The sequence below is a fragment of the Mytilus galloprovincialis genome, chromosome 4 (assembly GCF_965363235.1).
Source record: "Mytilus galloprovincialis chromosome 4, xbMytGall1.hap1.1, whole genome shotgun sequence".
NCBI lineage: Eukaryota > Metazoa > Mollusca > Bivalvia > Mytilida > Mytilidae > Mytilus > Mytilus galloprovincialis.
In genome coordinates this window covers 97,760,951-97,780,423 of record NC_134841.1, presented here as the reverse complement: position 1 = coordinate 97,780,423, position 19,473 = coordinate 97,760,951, and the positions used below count along the sequence as shown (strand labels likewise).

General features: G+C 31.8%; 1 protein-coding gene and 2 long non-coding RNA genes across 4 annotated transcripts; all 3 read right to left on the bottom strand.

The window, feature by feature from the left end:
* Nucleotides 1–344: 344 nt before the first annotated feature.
* On the bottom strand, nt 345–9,825 carry LOC143073563 (uncharacterized). Of its 2 annotated transcripts, none has more exons than XM_076249200.1 (2): nt 9,754–9,825; nt 345–1,213 (listed from the first exon to the last, which is right to left on the bottom strand). In XM_076249200.1, exon 2 carries the CDS (start codon nt 1,202–1,204, stop codon nt 353–355), a length of 852 nt encoding a protein of 283 aa, XP_076105315.1. In that variant the 5' UTR covers nt 1,205–1,213; nt 9,754–9,825; the 3' UTR covers nt 345–352. The 2 variants fall into 2 exon arrangements, with proteins under 2 accessions (XP_076105315.1, XP_076105314.1); XM_076249199.1 differs by lacking the exon at nt 9,754–9,825 and adding an exon at nt 9,032–9,107.
* Nucleotides 9,826–12,427: 2,602 nt separating this feature from the next.
* Nucleotides 12,428–16,416, bottom strand: LOC143073562 (uncharacterized). Its single transcript, XR_012977530.1, has 3 exons — nt 16,245–16,416; nt 12,972–13,086; nt 12,428–12,558 (listed from the first exon to the last, which is right to left on the bottom strand). It is a non-coding gene; the product is annotated as an uncharacterized LOC143073562 (long non-coding RNA).
* Nucleotides 16,417–17,079: 663 nt separating this feature from the next.
* On the bottom strand, nt 17,080–19,193 carry LOC143070872 (uncharacterized). Its single transcript, XR_012976750.1, has 3 exons — nt 19,055–19,193; nt 17,639–17,753; nt 17,080–17,286 (listed from the first exon to the last, which is right to left on the bottom strand). It is a non-coding gene; the product is annotated as an uncharacterized LOC143070872 (long non-coding RNA).
* Nucleotides 19,194–19,473: the final 280 nt, after the last annotated feature.

Genomic DNA, 19,473 nt, shown 5'->3' with positions numbered 1-19,473 from the left:
ATGAATATTTATATAAACCCAAAAACAATCGAAAAAAGTGCTATATTACAGATTTTATTTTAATGTTCTGGTGCACTTTATTTCTAGATTCTTAAAAGTGTTCTTCCTCTGTTTTGCTTTTGAGAATTTTGGAAAACTGTCGCAAAAATAATATCAAACATTAAATAAAACTACTTAAACATTTTGAGCTTAAATTTGATGACATACTTTACATTTGCATTTAATCAGCTCGAAAAAAAAATCAAATTGAATTCTTTTTTAGCCACATTCCGTTTAAATTGAAATAAACGGGTCGTTATGTTTTTACTGCAATTATGGTAGATTTGATGTAAGGAATTAACTAATTAAAATCTCAGAGTTTTGCTTTATTATGAAATTTCTGTGTTTTGGTTCTTTTCTCTGTTTGAAAATTACGTACAGCTTCCATAAATGATTTATGATAAGTCAGATATTCGTCTTTTTGTTTAAACAGATGTCCAGCATGGACAGAAGTATCCCAGCACACACTTAAAACAGGCGGGGACATTCTCATGCGCCAGTCTGATACCATATCATCAATCAGGCTATGGTCGCATAAAGGATCATTCTTACAATAAAAAAATATACTTGGAACTTCCGCTTGGTTTTCGTTGAATGTTTTCATACCTTCCTTATAGAAGTCAACCGTGGTAGATTTTGTAACTATAAAATACAAGGCAAATAACTGTTGTAAAAGTACCCGGATGAACGAACTTTTAGTAAGACCATAAGATACACCAATTCTCATGCGTTCATATGACCCGTATGTGATACTATCAAATACATTTCCAACTAAACGTAGATTAAAATTCCAGTATTTCACTGGGTTTCTATTCATTTCCATTAGACACGATGTGTAATTATAGGAACCGATCGATGTACTATGAATAAGAAGAAAGCGGTAATGCGATAGTTCTGTACATACGTAGTCCAGTACTGTCCTGGCTAAACTTACAGACGTAGGTGGCCACGCAAAATGTTTAACATTCCCTGGGACATGAAGAATGTCATATCCTAATGAATGATACAGTTCAAAATATTTAGAAATAGCCTTCTCTGATGCGCCTAACCAACTGAAAAAAATAACTAGTGTTTCCTTCGCAGTATCATTAGGCGGGGGTAACTTTGGATATTCTCTTAACTGAAGACTAGCTGTGGTGACGGTTGTAACTTTCAGGTTATGCATTCTCTAAATCTGAAAAAGAAAAATTGATAGTATCAGATTAAGGTTGACGACTGGTTATGAGGTTTAATGTCATAAACTGTTTTGTTAGGAAATAAATTTGTTAACCGCCTTTTATGTAAACGGCACTTTTTATAACGCAGTAAAAAGATCTTATTACTGCGTTATAAAAAGTGCCGTTTACATAAATTATTCATACGTATTAATAAGTGTATATGTCTATCCTCACAAGCATTTCACATTTTAGAATCTGAACTGAAATGATTTGCTTTGGTATAACTATTCGAGCCCACAAGCAATTTAAAAGGAGGCAGTACAGGTTGTAAATCTCTTTCAAGGACCTGCAAATCTCTTTCACGGACATACAAACACCATTTTCAAAAGTTTGTTAGAATTAACTAGAACAAAAAGTGAAATAACAAAAATACCGAACTCCAAGGAAAAATAAATATACAATTCACTAGAATTTCTTGAAATTGGTGAAAGCATTTTGGAGTTAGTGTACGAAAACTGGAAAATGCCCTTTTTTAATAAGTAAAACCCCATAACACGGAAACATAAAATCTAAAATTTATAAAAACGAAAGGGAGCTCATGTTAATAGATATAAACAATTCACCAACAATTGTTTGAAATTGGTGAAAGCGTTATTGTGTAATTGTCTCAAAACTTGAAAATTCCCCCTTTCTTTAATAAATAAAACACCATAACTCGAAAACGTAAAATATAAAATTTAAAAACGAAAGGGAGCTCACGTCAACAGACATAAACAATTCCCCAAAGTTTTATGCAAATTAGTTAAAGCGTTTTTGAGTTAATGTCCGACATGTTGACGACGGACAGACGGACAATGGTATACCATAATACGTACCGTAAACGGGCGTTTAAAAATGGAAAGTCCCTCATCAAATGGCAAATAAAACTCAAACACATCGAACTAATGGAAAACAACTGTCACTTTCCTAACTTGGCGCAGGCATTCTTTTCCAATGCAGAACATGGTATGAAGAAGACATGTACAAAAACACGGGTCGAAGAGGGGAAGTTATTTTTTTTATTTGGATAGTGTAGTAGTCTCCGAAGTAAAACTTGAGGTGACCTGTGGAAAGAAAACATTTCTGCCCTTTCCATCATATCCTATTTTTAAGTGGTTGTCAATTTCTGTTCTGTTTTTACTTATGTTTTCCGGAACAGCCTCATATTACGAATTAAAATAAAGTTTTGAGGAAGAAATTCCATGTGCGAGTAGCAAATAATGTGTATATAATGAAGTCGGATATTTTTTTCAATAAGCATGTGTAATCATGATTACTTGCTGATTATAAATTCTGTATACGAAAAAGTTTTTAGTGTACAATATAAGAATAAGAAGATATTAAGTATGAACGGGGAAAACAGTATAATGATTCACTATGATTGATAATATATTCTATATGTTAACGTTTGTGCATGAAGAATTGAAATGTGTAAAATAACAGTAATTTTTCTTTCCACCTGTTTCATTGTGAGATTTTAGTCCTTGTGATAAAAGAATACAAATGTATGCTTTAAAAGCATTTTATGTTCCCTGATGAGATACTTCTAATAGAAACTCCAATTTCAGTTTACATAATATTTGTTCATAACTTCAAGAAAATTAAAAAGCATAGAACATTAAGGGAATTAAGTTCCAATTTGGACTTTGAAGACAACATAAATGAGCCCTCTTAATTATTAAAGGACATTCTATTCTTTTTCACAATTAGAAAAAAAGTTTTGTTTTCCATAAATAATTTAAAATGTACTTGTTAATTATAGTTATTTCAAACAATTATAAAACATTATGAAAATAAACTGCTTATAAATTAATTGATGTTGCAATTAAAGTTTTATATTGAAGCTCACTTACTATTTTTATACTGAAGCTCACTTACTATTTTTATACTGAAGCTCACTTACTATTTTATACTGAAGCTCACTTACTATTTTTATACTGAAGCTCTCTTACTATTTTTATACTGAAGCTCACTTACTATTTTTATACTGAAGCTCACTTACTATTTTATACTGAAGCTCACTTACTATTTTTATACTGAAGCTCACTTACTATTTTTATACAGAAGCTCACTTACTATTTTTATACTGAAGCTCACTTACTATTTTATACTGAAGCTCACTTACTATTTTTATACTGAAGCTCACTTACTATTTTATACTGAAGCTCACTTACTATTTTTATACTGAAGCTCACTTACTATTTTATACTGAAGCTCACTTACTATTTTTATACTGAAGCTCACTTACTATTTTTATACTGAAGCTCACTTACTATTTTTATACTGAAGCTCACTTACTATTTTTTCAAAAATATGGATGTAGGGAAAAATACCTGCAAAAACAAATGCATGTGTCATATCCCCACAGACAATAAAACTTCTTCATAAATTTTACATCATTTGTTTGTTTTGGGGGGGGGGGTTGTTTTTTGTTTTGTTTTTTTTTTGGTTAGCTTGCTTAAATTTTATAGAAACAGTGGGTTTTTTTTGGTTTTTTTTTTTAATATGAGGAATAAATAAAAAATATTTAAAAAAAAAACTTAAAGCAAAGTAATCTAATGTTAGTGTTTGCGTTCAAATGTAGGTGAAATTCATAGTAATGTAATCGATGACATTTTAAAGTATTAAATCGACCCAATCCTTATATATGCATGTAGCTAGTCGAAACCGTACGCCATCATTATCATTATAGAAGACTCGTGTCACGCGTCTTATTGTTTGCATTTATTTCTAGCCTCATTCTAGATTTTAACACGTTTGTACATTATACCAATTATTGTGTTGTTCGTCGTTCTGATGATTTATGAATACCACAAAACACATTGATTTGTTTTCTAACTTCATTCATATTTTGCAACGGCCAACACCATCAAGCTATTCGTTTAACTTTAACTTATCTTTTTTGCGAAATTATAACAACATTACTGACGTTTTCTTCTTACACAAATGATGAAAACATAACAACACTACATGCATAACAAAAATGTTTGTGTTATTCAGATCGTACAGAGTAAACATCAATATCAATATACTTTGCTGGACTTTTTAGTCACCAGTACCAGGCAATAGGAGCTCAATTGATATATCATGTCTTCACAATACTTCTCTTGCTTTAATGTGAGTACACTCGAAAAAAAATAGAGAACACATTTCTCAACAGAACGTCCGCAGCTACATGCACGCGGGATAAAGTTAAATATTAACGCGCTTCGAATTCACAGTTGACATTTTCTCAAATCCTCCGACATTATGTTTGATTTTTTAGTTGGTCGTACTTGACCGAGTACTAGAGTATCCATCACGGGGGGAGGGGTCTATTCTCAAACGTGCATGTATATTATTTAGTATATTCGCTATCATCACAACCAAAATAGAACTTCAATGATTCATAGTATTAGCTGATATTATTAGTAATTTAGCTGTCGTCTTTCGTTTGAATACGTTTATAGATTTGGAAGTGCGCATGTCGGGGTATATTCCTTTCAATATTAGTAGATGGGAAAAGGATCTTTGTTATATCTACTTTATGATGAGTCACATAATAGTTACTATTTCAGAATCATAATCAGACATTCGACCAACAAGTGGGGGAATTAAATAGCAGGGTACTCAGTGGCTGTCCTATTATGCGAGGAAAAGAACAAATATTTAGCTGTCATGAATTTCTTCTGTCCAGTAGCAATTACCAATCTGTTACCAAATTAACAGCATCATAACTAGCATACCCGGGCAATCCATTTACTATGTATTAGCAGAGCAAGTGGAAAGAGGGGCCGATGATTGGAACCCCTTTTTGTGTGTACCTCCTCTCCCTTTTCAAAATGGCTGGATCCACCCCTTCTTTTTTCCCCACTTCCACTGAACTTTTCTGAATTTTCAGAATATTATTAAGGGAGCTACCATTTGATTTTTATGGGGGGGCTAGGATGAAATTTGAAAAAAATAGGCAGGACAGGAGTTTTGAGTAAAAAAAAAAAGGCAGGATGAGACACTTTGCAAAAAAAAAGGCAGGATGACAATTTAGGTAAAAAAAGTCAGGATAAACTAAAAAAAAAATGCAGGACCGAATAGAGTGAAAAATAAAAAGGCAGGACAGAGATTACAACTAAAAAAAATGCAGGACAAAATTTTTCATCCTAGTCCAATAATTGTCAATAGATATTGGAAGATGTCGTATGGGTGCCGATGAGTAAACTCTCAATCAAAGTCACAATTTGAAAAGTAAACTATTATACATGTAGGTCAAAGTACAGCCTTCGACACGGAGCCTTGGCTCACACAAAACAGCAAGCAATAAAGGGCCCTAGTGTACTAGTGTACAACCATTCAAACAGGGAAACCAACATTCCAATCTAAATAAAAATGAGAAATACTTATGACCTACATCAACAAGTAAATATATGAAAGCTTGCACAATAAATTATGTTATAAATGTGTGTGGAATTTACTCCGAAGTGTTTATTAACTGGAGACAATATCTTATGTTTATAAAACAAAACAAACATCTGCTATCAGTGACGTTTAAGATCTAAGGAAAAGAATGTTTGTTTTCACTACTCATTATTGGTTCAATTAATTAACTTACTTTTGTGATGCACTTATCTGATGTATCGCATGACGAATTTAAAAAAGGACAATGTTTTTGTAACTTGATACTATAAAAATGTGGGAGTTTTTGTTAATCGGATGATCACTATGCACCACTGAATGCACTAAAACGAGATATAGAGCTTCCAGTAAAACCAAAAGGATGCTAACATTCGAACTATATACATAAAATATCGAGTTTACTGTATACGACACGCGTTTCTTAAGTAGAAGTTGCAATAAAAATAACCTTCACGACATCGATTCTAGTTTTCAAATTTGCATCTTATCAATTGCAATCAAATTTACGACGAAATGGAGCAAATACAAAAATATCTCTCGCAGAATTCGCCGTTTTCTTATAAATAGCATGGATAGCAAAATAACCATCAACATTAACAAAAAAAATAGATGTGTCGGATCGACACGAACGGTCCCGTTTCATAAAGCTGAAAAATTTGCAATTTCAACAACACTTAAAAGTCCGAAAAACTGTGATTTTCAACAATCTATTCAAGTCCAAAGTCCCTAATTTCGCAAAAATTAACAGAGCGGAACGATACATAAACTTGATCTGTTAATAACTCATTATGGTTAACTCACATACCAAAAAAATCGTGACTATAAAACCAATAACTGCGGCAAAAATTAGCAGAGCAGAACGAAACTTAAACTTGCCAATGATCCGTACAACTACTCAAATACCAAAATTCTGCTCAATATCTGAAGACGTTTAGAAAAAAAATACGTTTAATTGTTTGTTGCAGAATAGAGGAATAACGTAATGACGAGGAACATACCAACTCGAATGTCGGAATTTCACAGATTTTTTGGAAATCGGAATTGAAGTATGCGACATATATATAATGAAAACTTAAATATAATGAAATGCAAGAGTGCACACATTGAAATGTCACGCCCTCTTTCCTAATCCTTGATATTATGTTGATAGTCTTAAATATAAAGCTTTATTACAACTGTCACAAAAACTTAACATTAACCAAGAAAACTAAACATTGACCAATGAACAATGAAAATGAGGCCAAGGTAAAATGAGCCATGCCAGGAAGGCATGTACAGCTAACAATTCTTCCATACAACAAATATGGTTGACCTATTGCTTATAGTTTAAGAAAAACAGACCAAAACACCAAAAAAATAACACTGAGCAATGAACTGTGAAAATGAGGTCACGGTCAACTAAAACCTGCGCAACTGACATATAGATCATAAAATATTTCCATACATCAAATATAGTTGACCTATTGCAAATATAGTATTAGAAAAAAAAGAGCAAAACTCAAAAACTTAACTTTGATCACTGAACCATGAAAATGAGGCCAAGGTCAGATGACACCTGCCAGCTAGACATGTACACCTTACAATCATTCCATACACCAAATAAAGTAGACCTATTGCATATAGTAGTATAAGAAAAACAGACCAAAACACAAAAAACTTAACTATAAACACTGAACCATGAAAATGAGGTCAAGGTCAGATGAAACCTACCAGTTGGACATGTACAGACCTTCCATACACCAAATATACTAGACCTATTGCTTATAGTATCTGAGATATGGACTTGACCACAAAAACTTAACCTTGTTCACTGATCCATGAAATGAGGTTGACGTCAAATGAAAACTGTCTGACAGGCATGAGGACCTTGCAAGGTACGCACATACCAAATATAGTTATCATATTATTCATAATAAGAGAGAATTTAACATTACAAAAAATCTTAACTTTTTTTCAAGTAGTCACTGAACCATGAAAATGAGGACAAGGACATTGGACATGTGACTGACGGAAAGTAGTCACTGAACCATGAAAATGAGGACAAGGACATTGGACATGTGACTGACGGAAACTTCGTAACATGAGGCATCCATATACAAAGTATGAAGTATCCAGGCCTTCCACCTTCTAAAATATAAAGCTTTTCTAACAGAAGGAATCTAACGCCGCCGCCGCCGCCATAGCCATAGCCATAGACGCCGGATCACTATCCCTATGTCGAGCTTTCTGCAACTAAAGTCGCAGGCTCGACAATAAAACCGGTAACATTGGTCAGACACGCCTTTTTAAAATTCAGCTGAAAACGGACTAAGATTCAAAGTCAAGATTAACATGATAAATGTGGGAAAAGTCTCATTTATTCCATTTAAGCATACCAAAAAGAAACTGTAATCTTTATTAAATGACGATTTACTTATATATATATAATTTTAGATATGTGTTATTGTTTACATAATCATAATTTAGTAGCTTTTAAAATACTTTTATATATCAAGATCGTTTTCAAGGCACTGTCACTCTTTAAGATGTGCTGTTTAATATAATTATATTTGTTAAAGTATTAGTTTAAGGTGTCTCTCTTATTTAGAACGGAAAAGTAGACCTACTCTGACACACAATAGTGCTTTTGCTGTGCTTTTGACGTCCTTGTTTACTTGAACCAACCAACAAATTTGCAAAAATGAAACTTTTGGTAAAAGAGAAATATATTCAGATCATTTTGAGCCAAAATTTATTTGTCTATTAAACATTGAGGATAAATGCGCTCCATAGTATACTTATTTAAGATTTCCAAAACACAGGGGTGATTCTTTAGTACCTCTGTTCGAAGGTCAGTTTTTTTCTTAAAATGCTTTAGAGGTATGTTGAAAATTGGCATGCAGAAAGCTGATTCATGTGCAATTCAGGATATACCCACAGGGATTTGTTACAATTTGCCGGGTTTACTATCCATACGAACACCGATTTTTCTCAGTAGTAAACCCGGCCTCTGTGAATATACCTGGTTACTATTATTAAAAAGTAATATTTTATTTAGAAAGCTGTGAAAATTGCAAAATTTGGTTGAACAGATATGAATTTTTAATTGGTGGTCTGACACCTATCCGGTTTATTTTATTTTATAATCATATTCCATTTCATTTAAATATATAACTATAAAGATCATTAATAATAAAATACACTTATCGTCAGCCAAAGGGAGATAACCTGTAATTTTAATATGATTGGATTAGTTGAACCGCTAGAAATGTAACGATACATGGCACTCAGACATGACATTTCATCATAACTGATCAAACACATGCCTCTAGCTGACTGAATGATTCTATATGTTAGTTTTTATTAAAATTAATATATAGGTCTATACAGAACAAAAATGTAAAGTAAATTTATTAGGAAACACCTACCTTTCTTATCACCAAATAAACAATATCGGACAAGAGAACGACAATTTTACGGAATGGTGTTATTGTAAAGCAAAATTATATCCAGGTGAAATTTGATCCGGAGGAAAAAATGTCACAGTAGTTGTTGTTATTTTTTTATCCAGAGGAATATATTTCCCTGGGATATTTTTTCCTTTGCCGTGAAATTCTATCTGTGTAGTTTACTTATTGAATAGTTATTATAAAAACTTATCCTATAAAAATACTATGAAATAATAATAGTGTATTTGAAATAAAGCGAAATTGTTAAAAAAAAAAATGTATTATAATGGGAAATAATTTCACAAATTATCCTTGAAAAAAATTCCTGAAGTATTCAAAGCAATATCATCCTTTTAAAAAGAAAATTATCATGAAACATAGAGAAGAAAACCAGAAGTAATTTCAAAGATCGTAATTGTGAAAATAATATCATGATTAAACAAGGTTAGTGAAATACATGTAAAAGTGAGTTGTTTTCAGATCTCAGTACAAATATAAATTTAAAAGTAAGGTAGAAATATAGTTGCATAACTACTGTTAACAGTAATAGAAGAATTTGATTAATATGATGATATTTTTAACTATATAAATAGTTTTGTCTGGGGACAGAGATGTAGTTGTTGATTATATGGAAATCAGATAAATCATATCATAACAATATATTGGAACAAAAGCATGTTTAACAGCTGGATATTTTTTACCTGTGAAATGTTATCTGTCTTATTAAATCAAGTTGTAAGTCATCTTTTTATATAAATGAATATATAAAAAATAAGATTCAAGGAAAAATTTCACTCTAAAATAGATTCAGAAATATATTATATTAATACATTTGTATCTTTAAAATATAAATTGCTCATAATTACCTCCCTTTGATAAATTATGCAAATTTGGTCTACCTTTGTGAAACTTTTTATAACTATAATCAGGTATATATTGATTGTGAGTAACTTACAAAGTAGTTAATGGGACTCTATTTCACACGGTTCTGGGAAATATAGTACGGCAAATATATACCGGTACATACTATCCGTATAACACAGATAGATTTTCACTCCTCTGGAAAAAATCAATCTGAGAAAAACCATGTCTGGAAAAAAATTACCGGGACAAATTATCCTCAGGATAAAATATCACAGAGGAAGAAATAAACCGTTACATTATCAGTGGTAGATTATTTTTAGAACTGGCGATAAAAATAAAGAAGAGAAAAAAAATAAGTAAAGAACAGGAAATTAAATAATATAGAAAAAAGAGTATTTTTGTTAATGAGCATACATTATATTTAAAGAAGGGAAGATACCATTGTTATAGAGTCGATTATACAAGTTGAGTAATGTGGTTTTAATCTTAAAACAGAGAATATCAAATCATTTTAATGAATATAGTCAAGAGGTAAACAAAAATATATTCTATTTGAAAATTAATACATTTATTCCATTTTCTTGTAATCTCAAATAATTTAATTTCTGAATACTGGAACTTTATAAAAGATTCAATTATTATATCCCTGCATAAAACGCACATTCTCCTGAACATAGCATATTAGTAATATTCCGTCCTATGTTGGGTTATCCCTCTTTCACTGAAACGTTTACCCGCAAACGATAGCAAACGTGACTAAAGAAGCAACTGTCATTGATTGACATAATAATTATGTGTTTACTGCTCATATTTATCTCCATCAGCCAGTTCATATAACGCTCAGGGATCGGCACACTAAACTGGTGATATTATTGTACCTGAATTCATCAAATTTTATAAACAATACCGTCTCGAAATTGTACATCGGACAAAACCACATCACTTTGTGCACTCCTTCGGTGCGGGATTTTCTCGCGGTGTTGAAGACCCATTTGTGGCCTTCAGTTATTTTTTTGTTTGTTTGTTTTTGGTTTTTTTTTCTGGTTTTTGGTCGGGTTTTTGTCTATTAGACACATTCCTCATTTTCATTCTCAATTTTAGATATACAGTCATCACTCCATACTTTTAACAATAATTATTCAACAAACCTTTACTTATTTAGACCGTTTTTTGTAGAAATATAAGACTGCTTTTTGCTATTAGTGCATAATATGATTTTGTGATATTTAATTTGAGCCAATTATCAGCACAGCATAAATAACCAATACTGTATCTCTCTTGAAACCCACATTTATCTTTGATTCAGGCTACATGTACCTGGGTTTTAAAAACATATGGGTAACGTTTCAGAATTGCTAAAACTATCATTTACATGAATCTTGAAACATTTTCTATCCTCGAACACATTAGCACCTTAGTACTCTAGTTTGTACATGATGTACACCATTTACTGTCCGGTTTTTCAGACAGATTTACTGGTATTCAAGATGTTTATTTTTGTATTGGAGTGTTCACTTTCACTGACGGTAATTATTTTCATTCATCTAAGATTTGATGGATACCCCTATTAGTGGACTCATAGTCCCCGGTTTAACCATAAGCTCATAAGTCTTTGCTGCGGTAAAGGAGCCACCATTTGATTTTATTTTGGTGGGGAGGTGGGGCGTGGTGGCTATATGGTGATATTTGTTTTTAAAGGCAGGACAGGAGTTTGAAACAATGCCGGATGAGCATCTATGCAAACAAGGAAAGTAGATAATTTATGTAAAAATAAATCAGGGTATTAATAAAAAAGGCATCATCATTACACAGCCTTGTCTTTTTGGTCATCATTACTGTTATGTAATTCTGATAACGCTTATAGTCACAATACAAATTGTTAATTTCGTTCTTCATGTATAAGACTATGATACTGATCATGTAAATACAAATTTATAAGCTCCGATTGTTTTTTTTTTTTTATATAGTATATGAAATTATCTTGCGCTAAAATAATAAAAACTTGTACACGTAACAGGTTGTTGAAAGTTTAAACATGCAGACTATTTTGTTCAAAATTTGAAAAAAAATGTTTTCTTCCCTTTAATGATTGAATTATATTGTGAGTTTAAAGTATCATAATCAAATGTTGCTGCTTCAATAATGATTGCTGAAAACATGAATGCAATAACTGTATTTATTGTATAGCAATATAATATTTCCAACAGAAAGTAACCAAAAGTTAGCGTGCAATAAATTCGAATATTGCACTAGTGCAATAAATCTTTAAAATTCATGACGTCATCAATGATAAAATCTTAGTTTAAACCAATTTTTACTTTCAAATATTATATTGCTATACAATAAAAGGGTTATTGCTTGAATATTGGGGAATATTGTCCCATCGTAGAACATATATTGCACTCGCAAACTCGTGCAATATAAAATTCTACTCGGGACAATATTCCCCAATATTCATGCAATAACCCTATATTATTTATTTATTTTGGTTAAGTTTAAGCAGTTAAAGGAGTTATTCGTCGACTTTTGGATGGCATTCTATACTGTTATCATTTGCGTCAACCAGTTTAGGCGCACATTTGTCTCCCTTGATAACTCTACATCCTGGTGGTGGCTGGAACACACCAGCGTTTATTCCAATTCTGTAGAGAAAAAAAAAAGTTATTTTATAAGAATATAATTACTCTAGTTATTTGACTAGTATAAAATTTTAACTTATTATATTGATTTTGAATTATTTTAAGTGTGTACGTGGATCATGAATATTATATATAAATATGCAAATAAAAACGGAATCTATTAAACAACAGCGTGTTATTATTATTTAAACTGTTTTGCTTATATTAAAGGTATGTGAGGAAAAGGTCTAGTCACTGATTATGCAGAAGATTCCCACTTCAATTGTTTTATTGTATCCTTCTTTTTTTTTTAATTGGCAATTTGCCTTCATTGACGTTATTTCAAGTATGTTTTACTTTTTAAAATGCAAAAAAGTGTTCTATCGAGAAAATGAAACCAGCTTTGATGAAAGCGTGTAATATGGACGATTTCTTACCCACAAATATCCATAACACCGTTAGCACGGCATCCAATTCTAATGCAACTCTCATAGTCTTCTAATGAGTCACCAAGTGCAACTACACTGTCCTGGTATGTGCAGTTCTTTGGGTCTATGGAAGAAAGCGTGAAACTATATTTATGATAGGAACTGTTGAGGTGAAACTTTCTTATTAAATATACACATATATATATATATATATATACCATACTGTAGGTAATTGCCAGCCTTGTGGGGATAAGCGCTGCAAATGTTGCAACCAATTGCAGCATTCATCAACATTTCACAGTAAGACCACAGAAAAGACATACAAGATCTTCTGCAATGTCAACTGCAAAAGCTCAAACGTGATTTACGTTCTTGAGTGTCCTAGATGTGGTCTCCAATATGTTGGTGAATCTATGCAGCCATTTCACAAACGCCTCAATGGCCACAGGAGTGACCTCACAAAAAACCGTATATTCCTGTCAGCCAACATTTCAGGTACCAGATCACAATCTGAAAGATTTTGATCACATGAAGATCCTTGTGATCGAACAGGATTGTACATGGCAAAATAGGCAAAGAGAAAATCGGGAGAAGTTTTGGATAAAAACACTGGGTGTCCTCCATCCAGATGGAATCAATAGAAAGAAATAATTAAATTTACAGTCTAGTGTTTACATTATTATATTCAGGATTTTGGATTAAAATCAATCGACCAAAACTTACTTTACACCTTATACATTATATATCATTATTGTTAAAACGTTTGTCACCGAAGAAAGCCATTTGTTGAGCCGAAATATTTGCAATTATTGTATAATTTATATCATCTGTTCAGTTTTTCCATCTTTGTGCAATGATATTCAACACTTTTTAGTGTTTTGTTTTCCATCTATTTATCGGTATTGTTACACAATCTTTCAGACTCATATATTTTTTCCAGTTTGTGTAGTATTGTCAATTTTGATGATCCAATACCTATTAAGTTTGCTGGTTGGTAGATTCTTATAGACTCTATATATATATATATATATACCGTATGTTTGTGGCATAACATCGTGGCCACAAGTTAAACAAAATTTCTGTTTAGTATTAAATTTATATTAAGATCCATTTTGTAACATCTTGTGATCAATTTTATTTGGCAATCGCCAATGGCAGTCAGCAGGGTTAAAGATCATCAGTTGTTCGACCTGTTTGTCAAATGCGTTTTGTTTAAATATACTTTTTCACTTTTTTGGTCTTTTGGAAAATGTTGTTTGTGCTGTTTTTAGACCCTTCTACAACGAAATTTGTTTTACATGCACACGTATAAAAATTGCGGTTTTTATCCAACGCAATCATAGGTTTGAACGTAGTTTTCAATTTAGACTTGTATATATATATATATATATATGACGCAGGGTTTTTTTTTTTTTTCAAAAGTGATGACTTTCTAAAAATTGTTAAACATTTCACAGTGGTATCATACTTTGACTATGTTTAAACCTGTTTATTTACTTTTGACCTTAATTATTGAACACTTATAATTTTTATTAACTATGTATTTGCTTTCAGGTATTGCAGATCAAATTTATTCGTTCATTGTGTGTTAATTTGCATTTTTGAGCCTTCCAATTGATATTTGGTAGTGTGTATTTCTATGTTGTGATGTTATACTACTGTTTCAGAAAAGGGAGAAGGTTTGGTACCATTAAAACGTTTACTACTGCTGCAAATGTTTGCACCTATCCTAAGTCAGGAATCTGATATACAGTATTAGTCGTCTGTTTATGTAGTTGATACGTGTTTCTCGTTTTATATAGATTAGACAGTTGGTTTTCCCGTTTGAATGGTTTTACACTAGTAATTTTTAGGCCATTTATAGGTGTGAGCCAAGGCTTCATGTTGAAGGCCGTACCTTGACCTATAATGGTTTACTTTTATAGGTTGTTACTTGGATGGAGAGTTGTCTCACTGGCACTCATACCACATCTTCATATATCTATTTGACTCTAAATCAAGAGAATAAGGTTTGAGATGCTTAACAAAAATTAAACTGAAAAGGAAAATGTGGAATGTGTCAAAGAGACAACAACCCCACCAAAGAGCAGAAAACAGCCGAAGGCTTCAACATAGCAAAAACATTCTACACCCGGAGCAGGGTTCAGCTGGTCCCTAAACAAAATTGTGTGTTCTAGTTCAGTGAGAATGGAAGTCATACTAAACTCCAAAACATACAAATGAACTAAAATTTAAAAAAAAACCAACCAGGCCAGAGACTCATGATTTGGGTTAGGCGCAAAAATACGGCTGAGTTAAACATGTTTTGTGAGATCTCAACCCTCCCCTTTACAACTTGCCATTATATAATATACACTCACACAGCAATACGCACAGTAAAACGCAATGTATAAGAAAGTCCGAGTCCTATAACAGAATAGTAACAAAGGAAACTAAGCAAAATGACAATGATACACAAATTAACAAGGGAATACTAGCAGTTACTAACATACCAGCTCCAGACTACAATAAAACTGATTGAAAGATTATGTCTTCATCATATGAAAATGATGGACAATATTAATCCCTTCCCTTAGATTATAGTATCATACGGTTACCATCATAAAATATATGAGAACATCACTCGGATCATGTCAACAACTGGTTTTAGTATAAATGTGTTTATTTCCGATACATAGACCCTATCAGTGAATCATTATTAATACTAAAATATTGTAAAACTTTCTCGGAGGGGTATAAGACATAAGAACTTAGCCTTTGCAAGGCACTATGTTTTCCCCTTTGCAAAATGTCATAATTTTCCTATCTCAGCTCTTATTTACCTCCCTTAATCAGGACCAATATACCTAGCATTGTCTACCTATATCATTTGTTATTGTGTACATGTCCTTAGTATAAATGAAATATTTGTAACTTGATGTAACATTGCTAAGCAAGGGTTATCTGGTAGTAATATACTGTGTTGGTTTGTGTTGATGATTGAAATTTTAATATTCAATTTGTATTATTTTTCCTTGTCTCACAATATTTTTTTCAAGTATCTCCGGTAAAATAAATCTTCTACAATTTTGAGTGTTCTATTTAAGCCACTTTTTGGTTTCAAATGGCTGATATGTTAACCTTGTCTCGAGTATAGCTGATGAAGGTTATTTTAGAATATACATGCGTCGTGTTCAGAGAAATTAGTTCTATAAATTTATATTATATTGTTACTGCAACCCTGTCTTCACATTTTTTTATAAATATGAAAGAATAAATTCAGAGAAAACTAGATATACTTACTGTGATCTTTGGGTAGTGCATAACTACAAAATGATATTATCACATGGACGTAACATGATAGAATCACAAAGGATAATACACATTTTGCCGTTCCCATTATTAAAACTGTCTCCTATTAAGTGGGGACTATAAAGTTTAGATAAGCTATTATTACGTAATATTTGATAAGAATGTTTTTCAAAGTTAAATTGATTGTCTACAGGGAAATTATATATCTGTAATTCTTGACCCTTGGCCTCACTACGCAACACGGTTACGCATATATCTGAACAGGAATGTTTACACATGTTACAATGAATCATTTTATTTTCTTCAACATCCTATTATCAAATATATCATGTATGTGTACGTCAATAAATATGACCAAGAAAACCGCGATTATGTCTTTGAATTTCTTCGAATGTCTTACTGAAGGGTATGTTTGCCACATATCGTTCACGTTTTGTCTAACTTCGTAATCCGTATTAATTATAAGGATGAACATAGATGTACAATTAACTTTTTTCATTGTACTTTTCATGATTTCATTTTTTCCTGATATTAAATACAAAAACCACTGATTGCGCAACGACCATATGGAAATATTTCTTTTCGGTAACCCGTCTAAGTTTTATAAATCACAAATAGAAAATAGCATGCATAGAATTTGTTTTTTTTTATTATGTTTTCTGTCTCATTCATGTATACACTCATCTACATCTTAATTCCAAATGATGCATGTCTTCAAAATAATTATATACATTCGTAAAACACAATATGTAGTAGCTGAACAAGTTAGTAAGCAGGCAAGTATGTCTCTAATTTCAAAACCAAAATTTACTAAAAAAGAACAACACAAAATTAAACATTTATTATTTATATCACATTTGACAAGAAAGTTCATTCTTTGATGAAAGTTGCTTTATGTCAACCAAGAATCGGTTCCATAGAATGACATTCCTTAGTGTGGTCATTTGCATAAACTACCTTTCGTTCACATTTATCTCCCTTTATGGTAACACAACCATCCGGTGGTAACGATCTACCGGCGTTGATACCAATCCTATTCAGTAAAATAATATTATACATATAATGAAACAAAAATATAGAACAAGAATTTATGTTAAAATATAATAAATTTAATTCATTGAAAGTTATTTAATCCATCCTAGTTCTCTTCAATCGACTGCAGTTTAGTTAAACCATTCAGTGTGTCATATCATGCATTTAATTAACAGCTTCTGAAAATCGAATGATAATTTGTGAATATAAATAAAAATATATCTTCGCGTTAATTTAAACTTTTGTAACAATGTCACTGTTCAATTCATACTAAATTAGTTTTAATTGGAAAACAAATAACTTCCTGATAATAATTCTGTGTAATACATATGATTTGTTTCTTAATTTCTTACCCACAAATAAACATAGAGCCATCGGCCTGGCATGTAATTTCAGTACATATATTGTAATCTGTGTGTGTACTGTTTAAGGCAACTACAACACCCTTATAAGTACAGTTTGATGGATCTACAAAAAAATATTAGATAATAATTAAAAAACCAATTGTTCAGAGAACAATTGAAGCTTCTTTCAACATACTCAAAGTTACTTTTGGAGTCAAACATAGGTTTCTTTAAACTAATTCAATAAATAAATGTTTCTATATATTTTTGCCTGAAATATGGAAGATAATTGTCAACTTCCAGTTTAAAAATGTCACTTCCGGTCTAATATGATAGCTTTATTTACACTGATTCGAAAAATATATGGTGTCTTTATTACCTTTGCTTGTAATATGATAGACATGATGTACTTCTGGTTTAGAAATTCACATCCGGTATCAAATGATAGGTTTATGTATGCATATTTAAAAAATATTAAGTTTCTAGGTACTTTTCCATGAAATAAGTTCAAAAATAGTTATTCCCAGTTAACTCAAGGTCATTTCCGGTTGAGATTTTTCAATGTCACATTTCAACCAACAGTTTGCAAAAAAAACGCTATGGCTTTAACATGTAGCAAGTTGGAGTAATAATCAATTAACGTTAAAATGAATCATTTCAGGCCCAATAACTCTTATCAGATGTCATTGGATTGTTTCAGACCAAATATATCATATCTGAATCACAATTAGGTACACATTTTGCACTATTTCTTTTATTTATTTCTTTAAAAGTGACAGATGGTATCAAGGAACAAGGGAAAGTCAAAATTTAAAATTTGACCTTGACGTTTAATCTTGACCTAGTTTTTGATGCTTTGGACAAAGAACCTCAAATCAACAGACCTTGGATCTCTATCGCTTATGATTTACCAGTTACAAATGAAAATCACTTACTTCAAATGCAATAGGGGAAATAACTCTTATATAGAGTCTTCGTATCGCTCCGTCAAAATTAGACAAACCATCCTGAGGATATAGCGAGCAATTTGGTAAATAAATTTTTGCTGTCTTTTACGGTTATGGAGGAGATCTCACCACAACGAAAATAGTTTCTGGGGAGATACTCTTACAATAAAAAGTTTTCGACTTACCAGGGTCAGTCTCTAAAGCGCAAAACCTGTCCGATGTCATATGCAAAAACTCTTAACGACATCTTGCAAAACCACAAAACAGGGCACGTAACAAATTTGGCAAAAGAAGAAAAAAAACAGAACAGTGAAAAGACCTTTGGTATTCTACATCATGAGACTTGTTTGTTGTGCGAAAATACCATTTTAGTTTATTATGCAATGTACGAAAAAAATAATTCCCGATTAGAAAATGCATATTTTAGAGCTTCAACTATTAAGTTCAGAATAATAAATGATAAAATACATGTACATACTATTCCCAGTAGACGGATAAGGTCTACAGAACGAATTCGCCATATGTATCAAGAAACACATCATAATAGCACAATACAGGGCTTTGGTTGTCTCCATGTTCAGGCTGTAATGATTGTTTCGGATTGGAAGGTTAAACAGATAGCATAATCTTTTGACTTCGTGGCTTTTGTTGTCTCCATGTTTAGGCTGTAATGATTGGTTCGGATTGGAAGGTTAAAAAGATAGCATAATCTTTTGACTTCGTGGCTTTGGTTGTCTCTATGTTCAGGCTGTAATGATTTGTTCGGATTGGAAGGTTAAAAAGATAGCATAATCTTTTGACTTCGTGGAATTTTCCATCAGAGTAGTTAAGATACTTTGAAATAACATAGGTCACTTTGTCATGTACGAAATCAAATACTTTGATAAAGAATTTTAC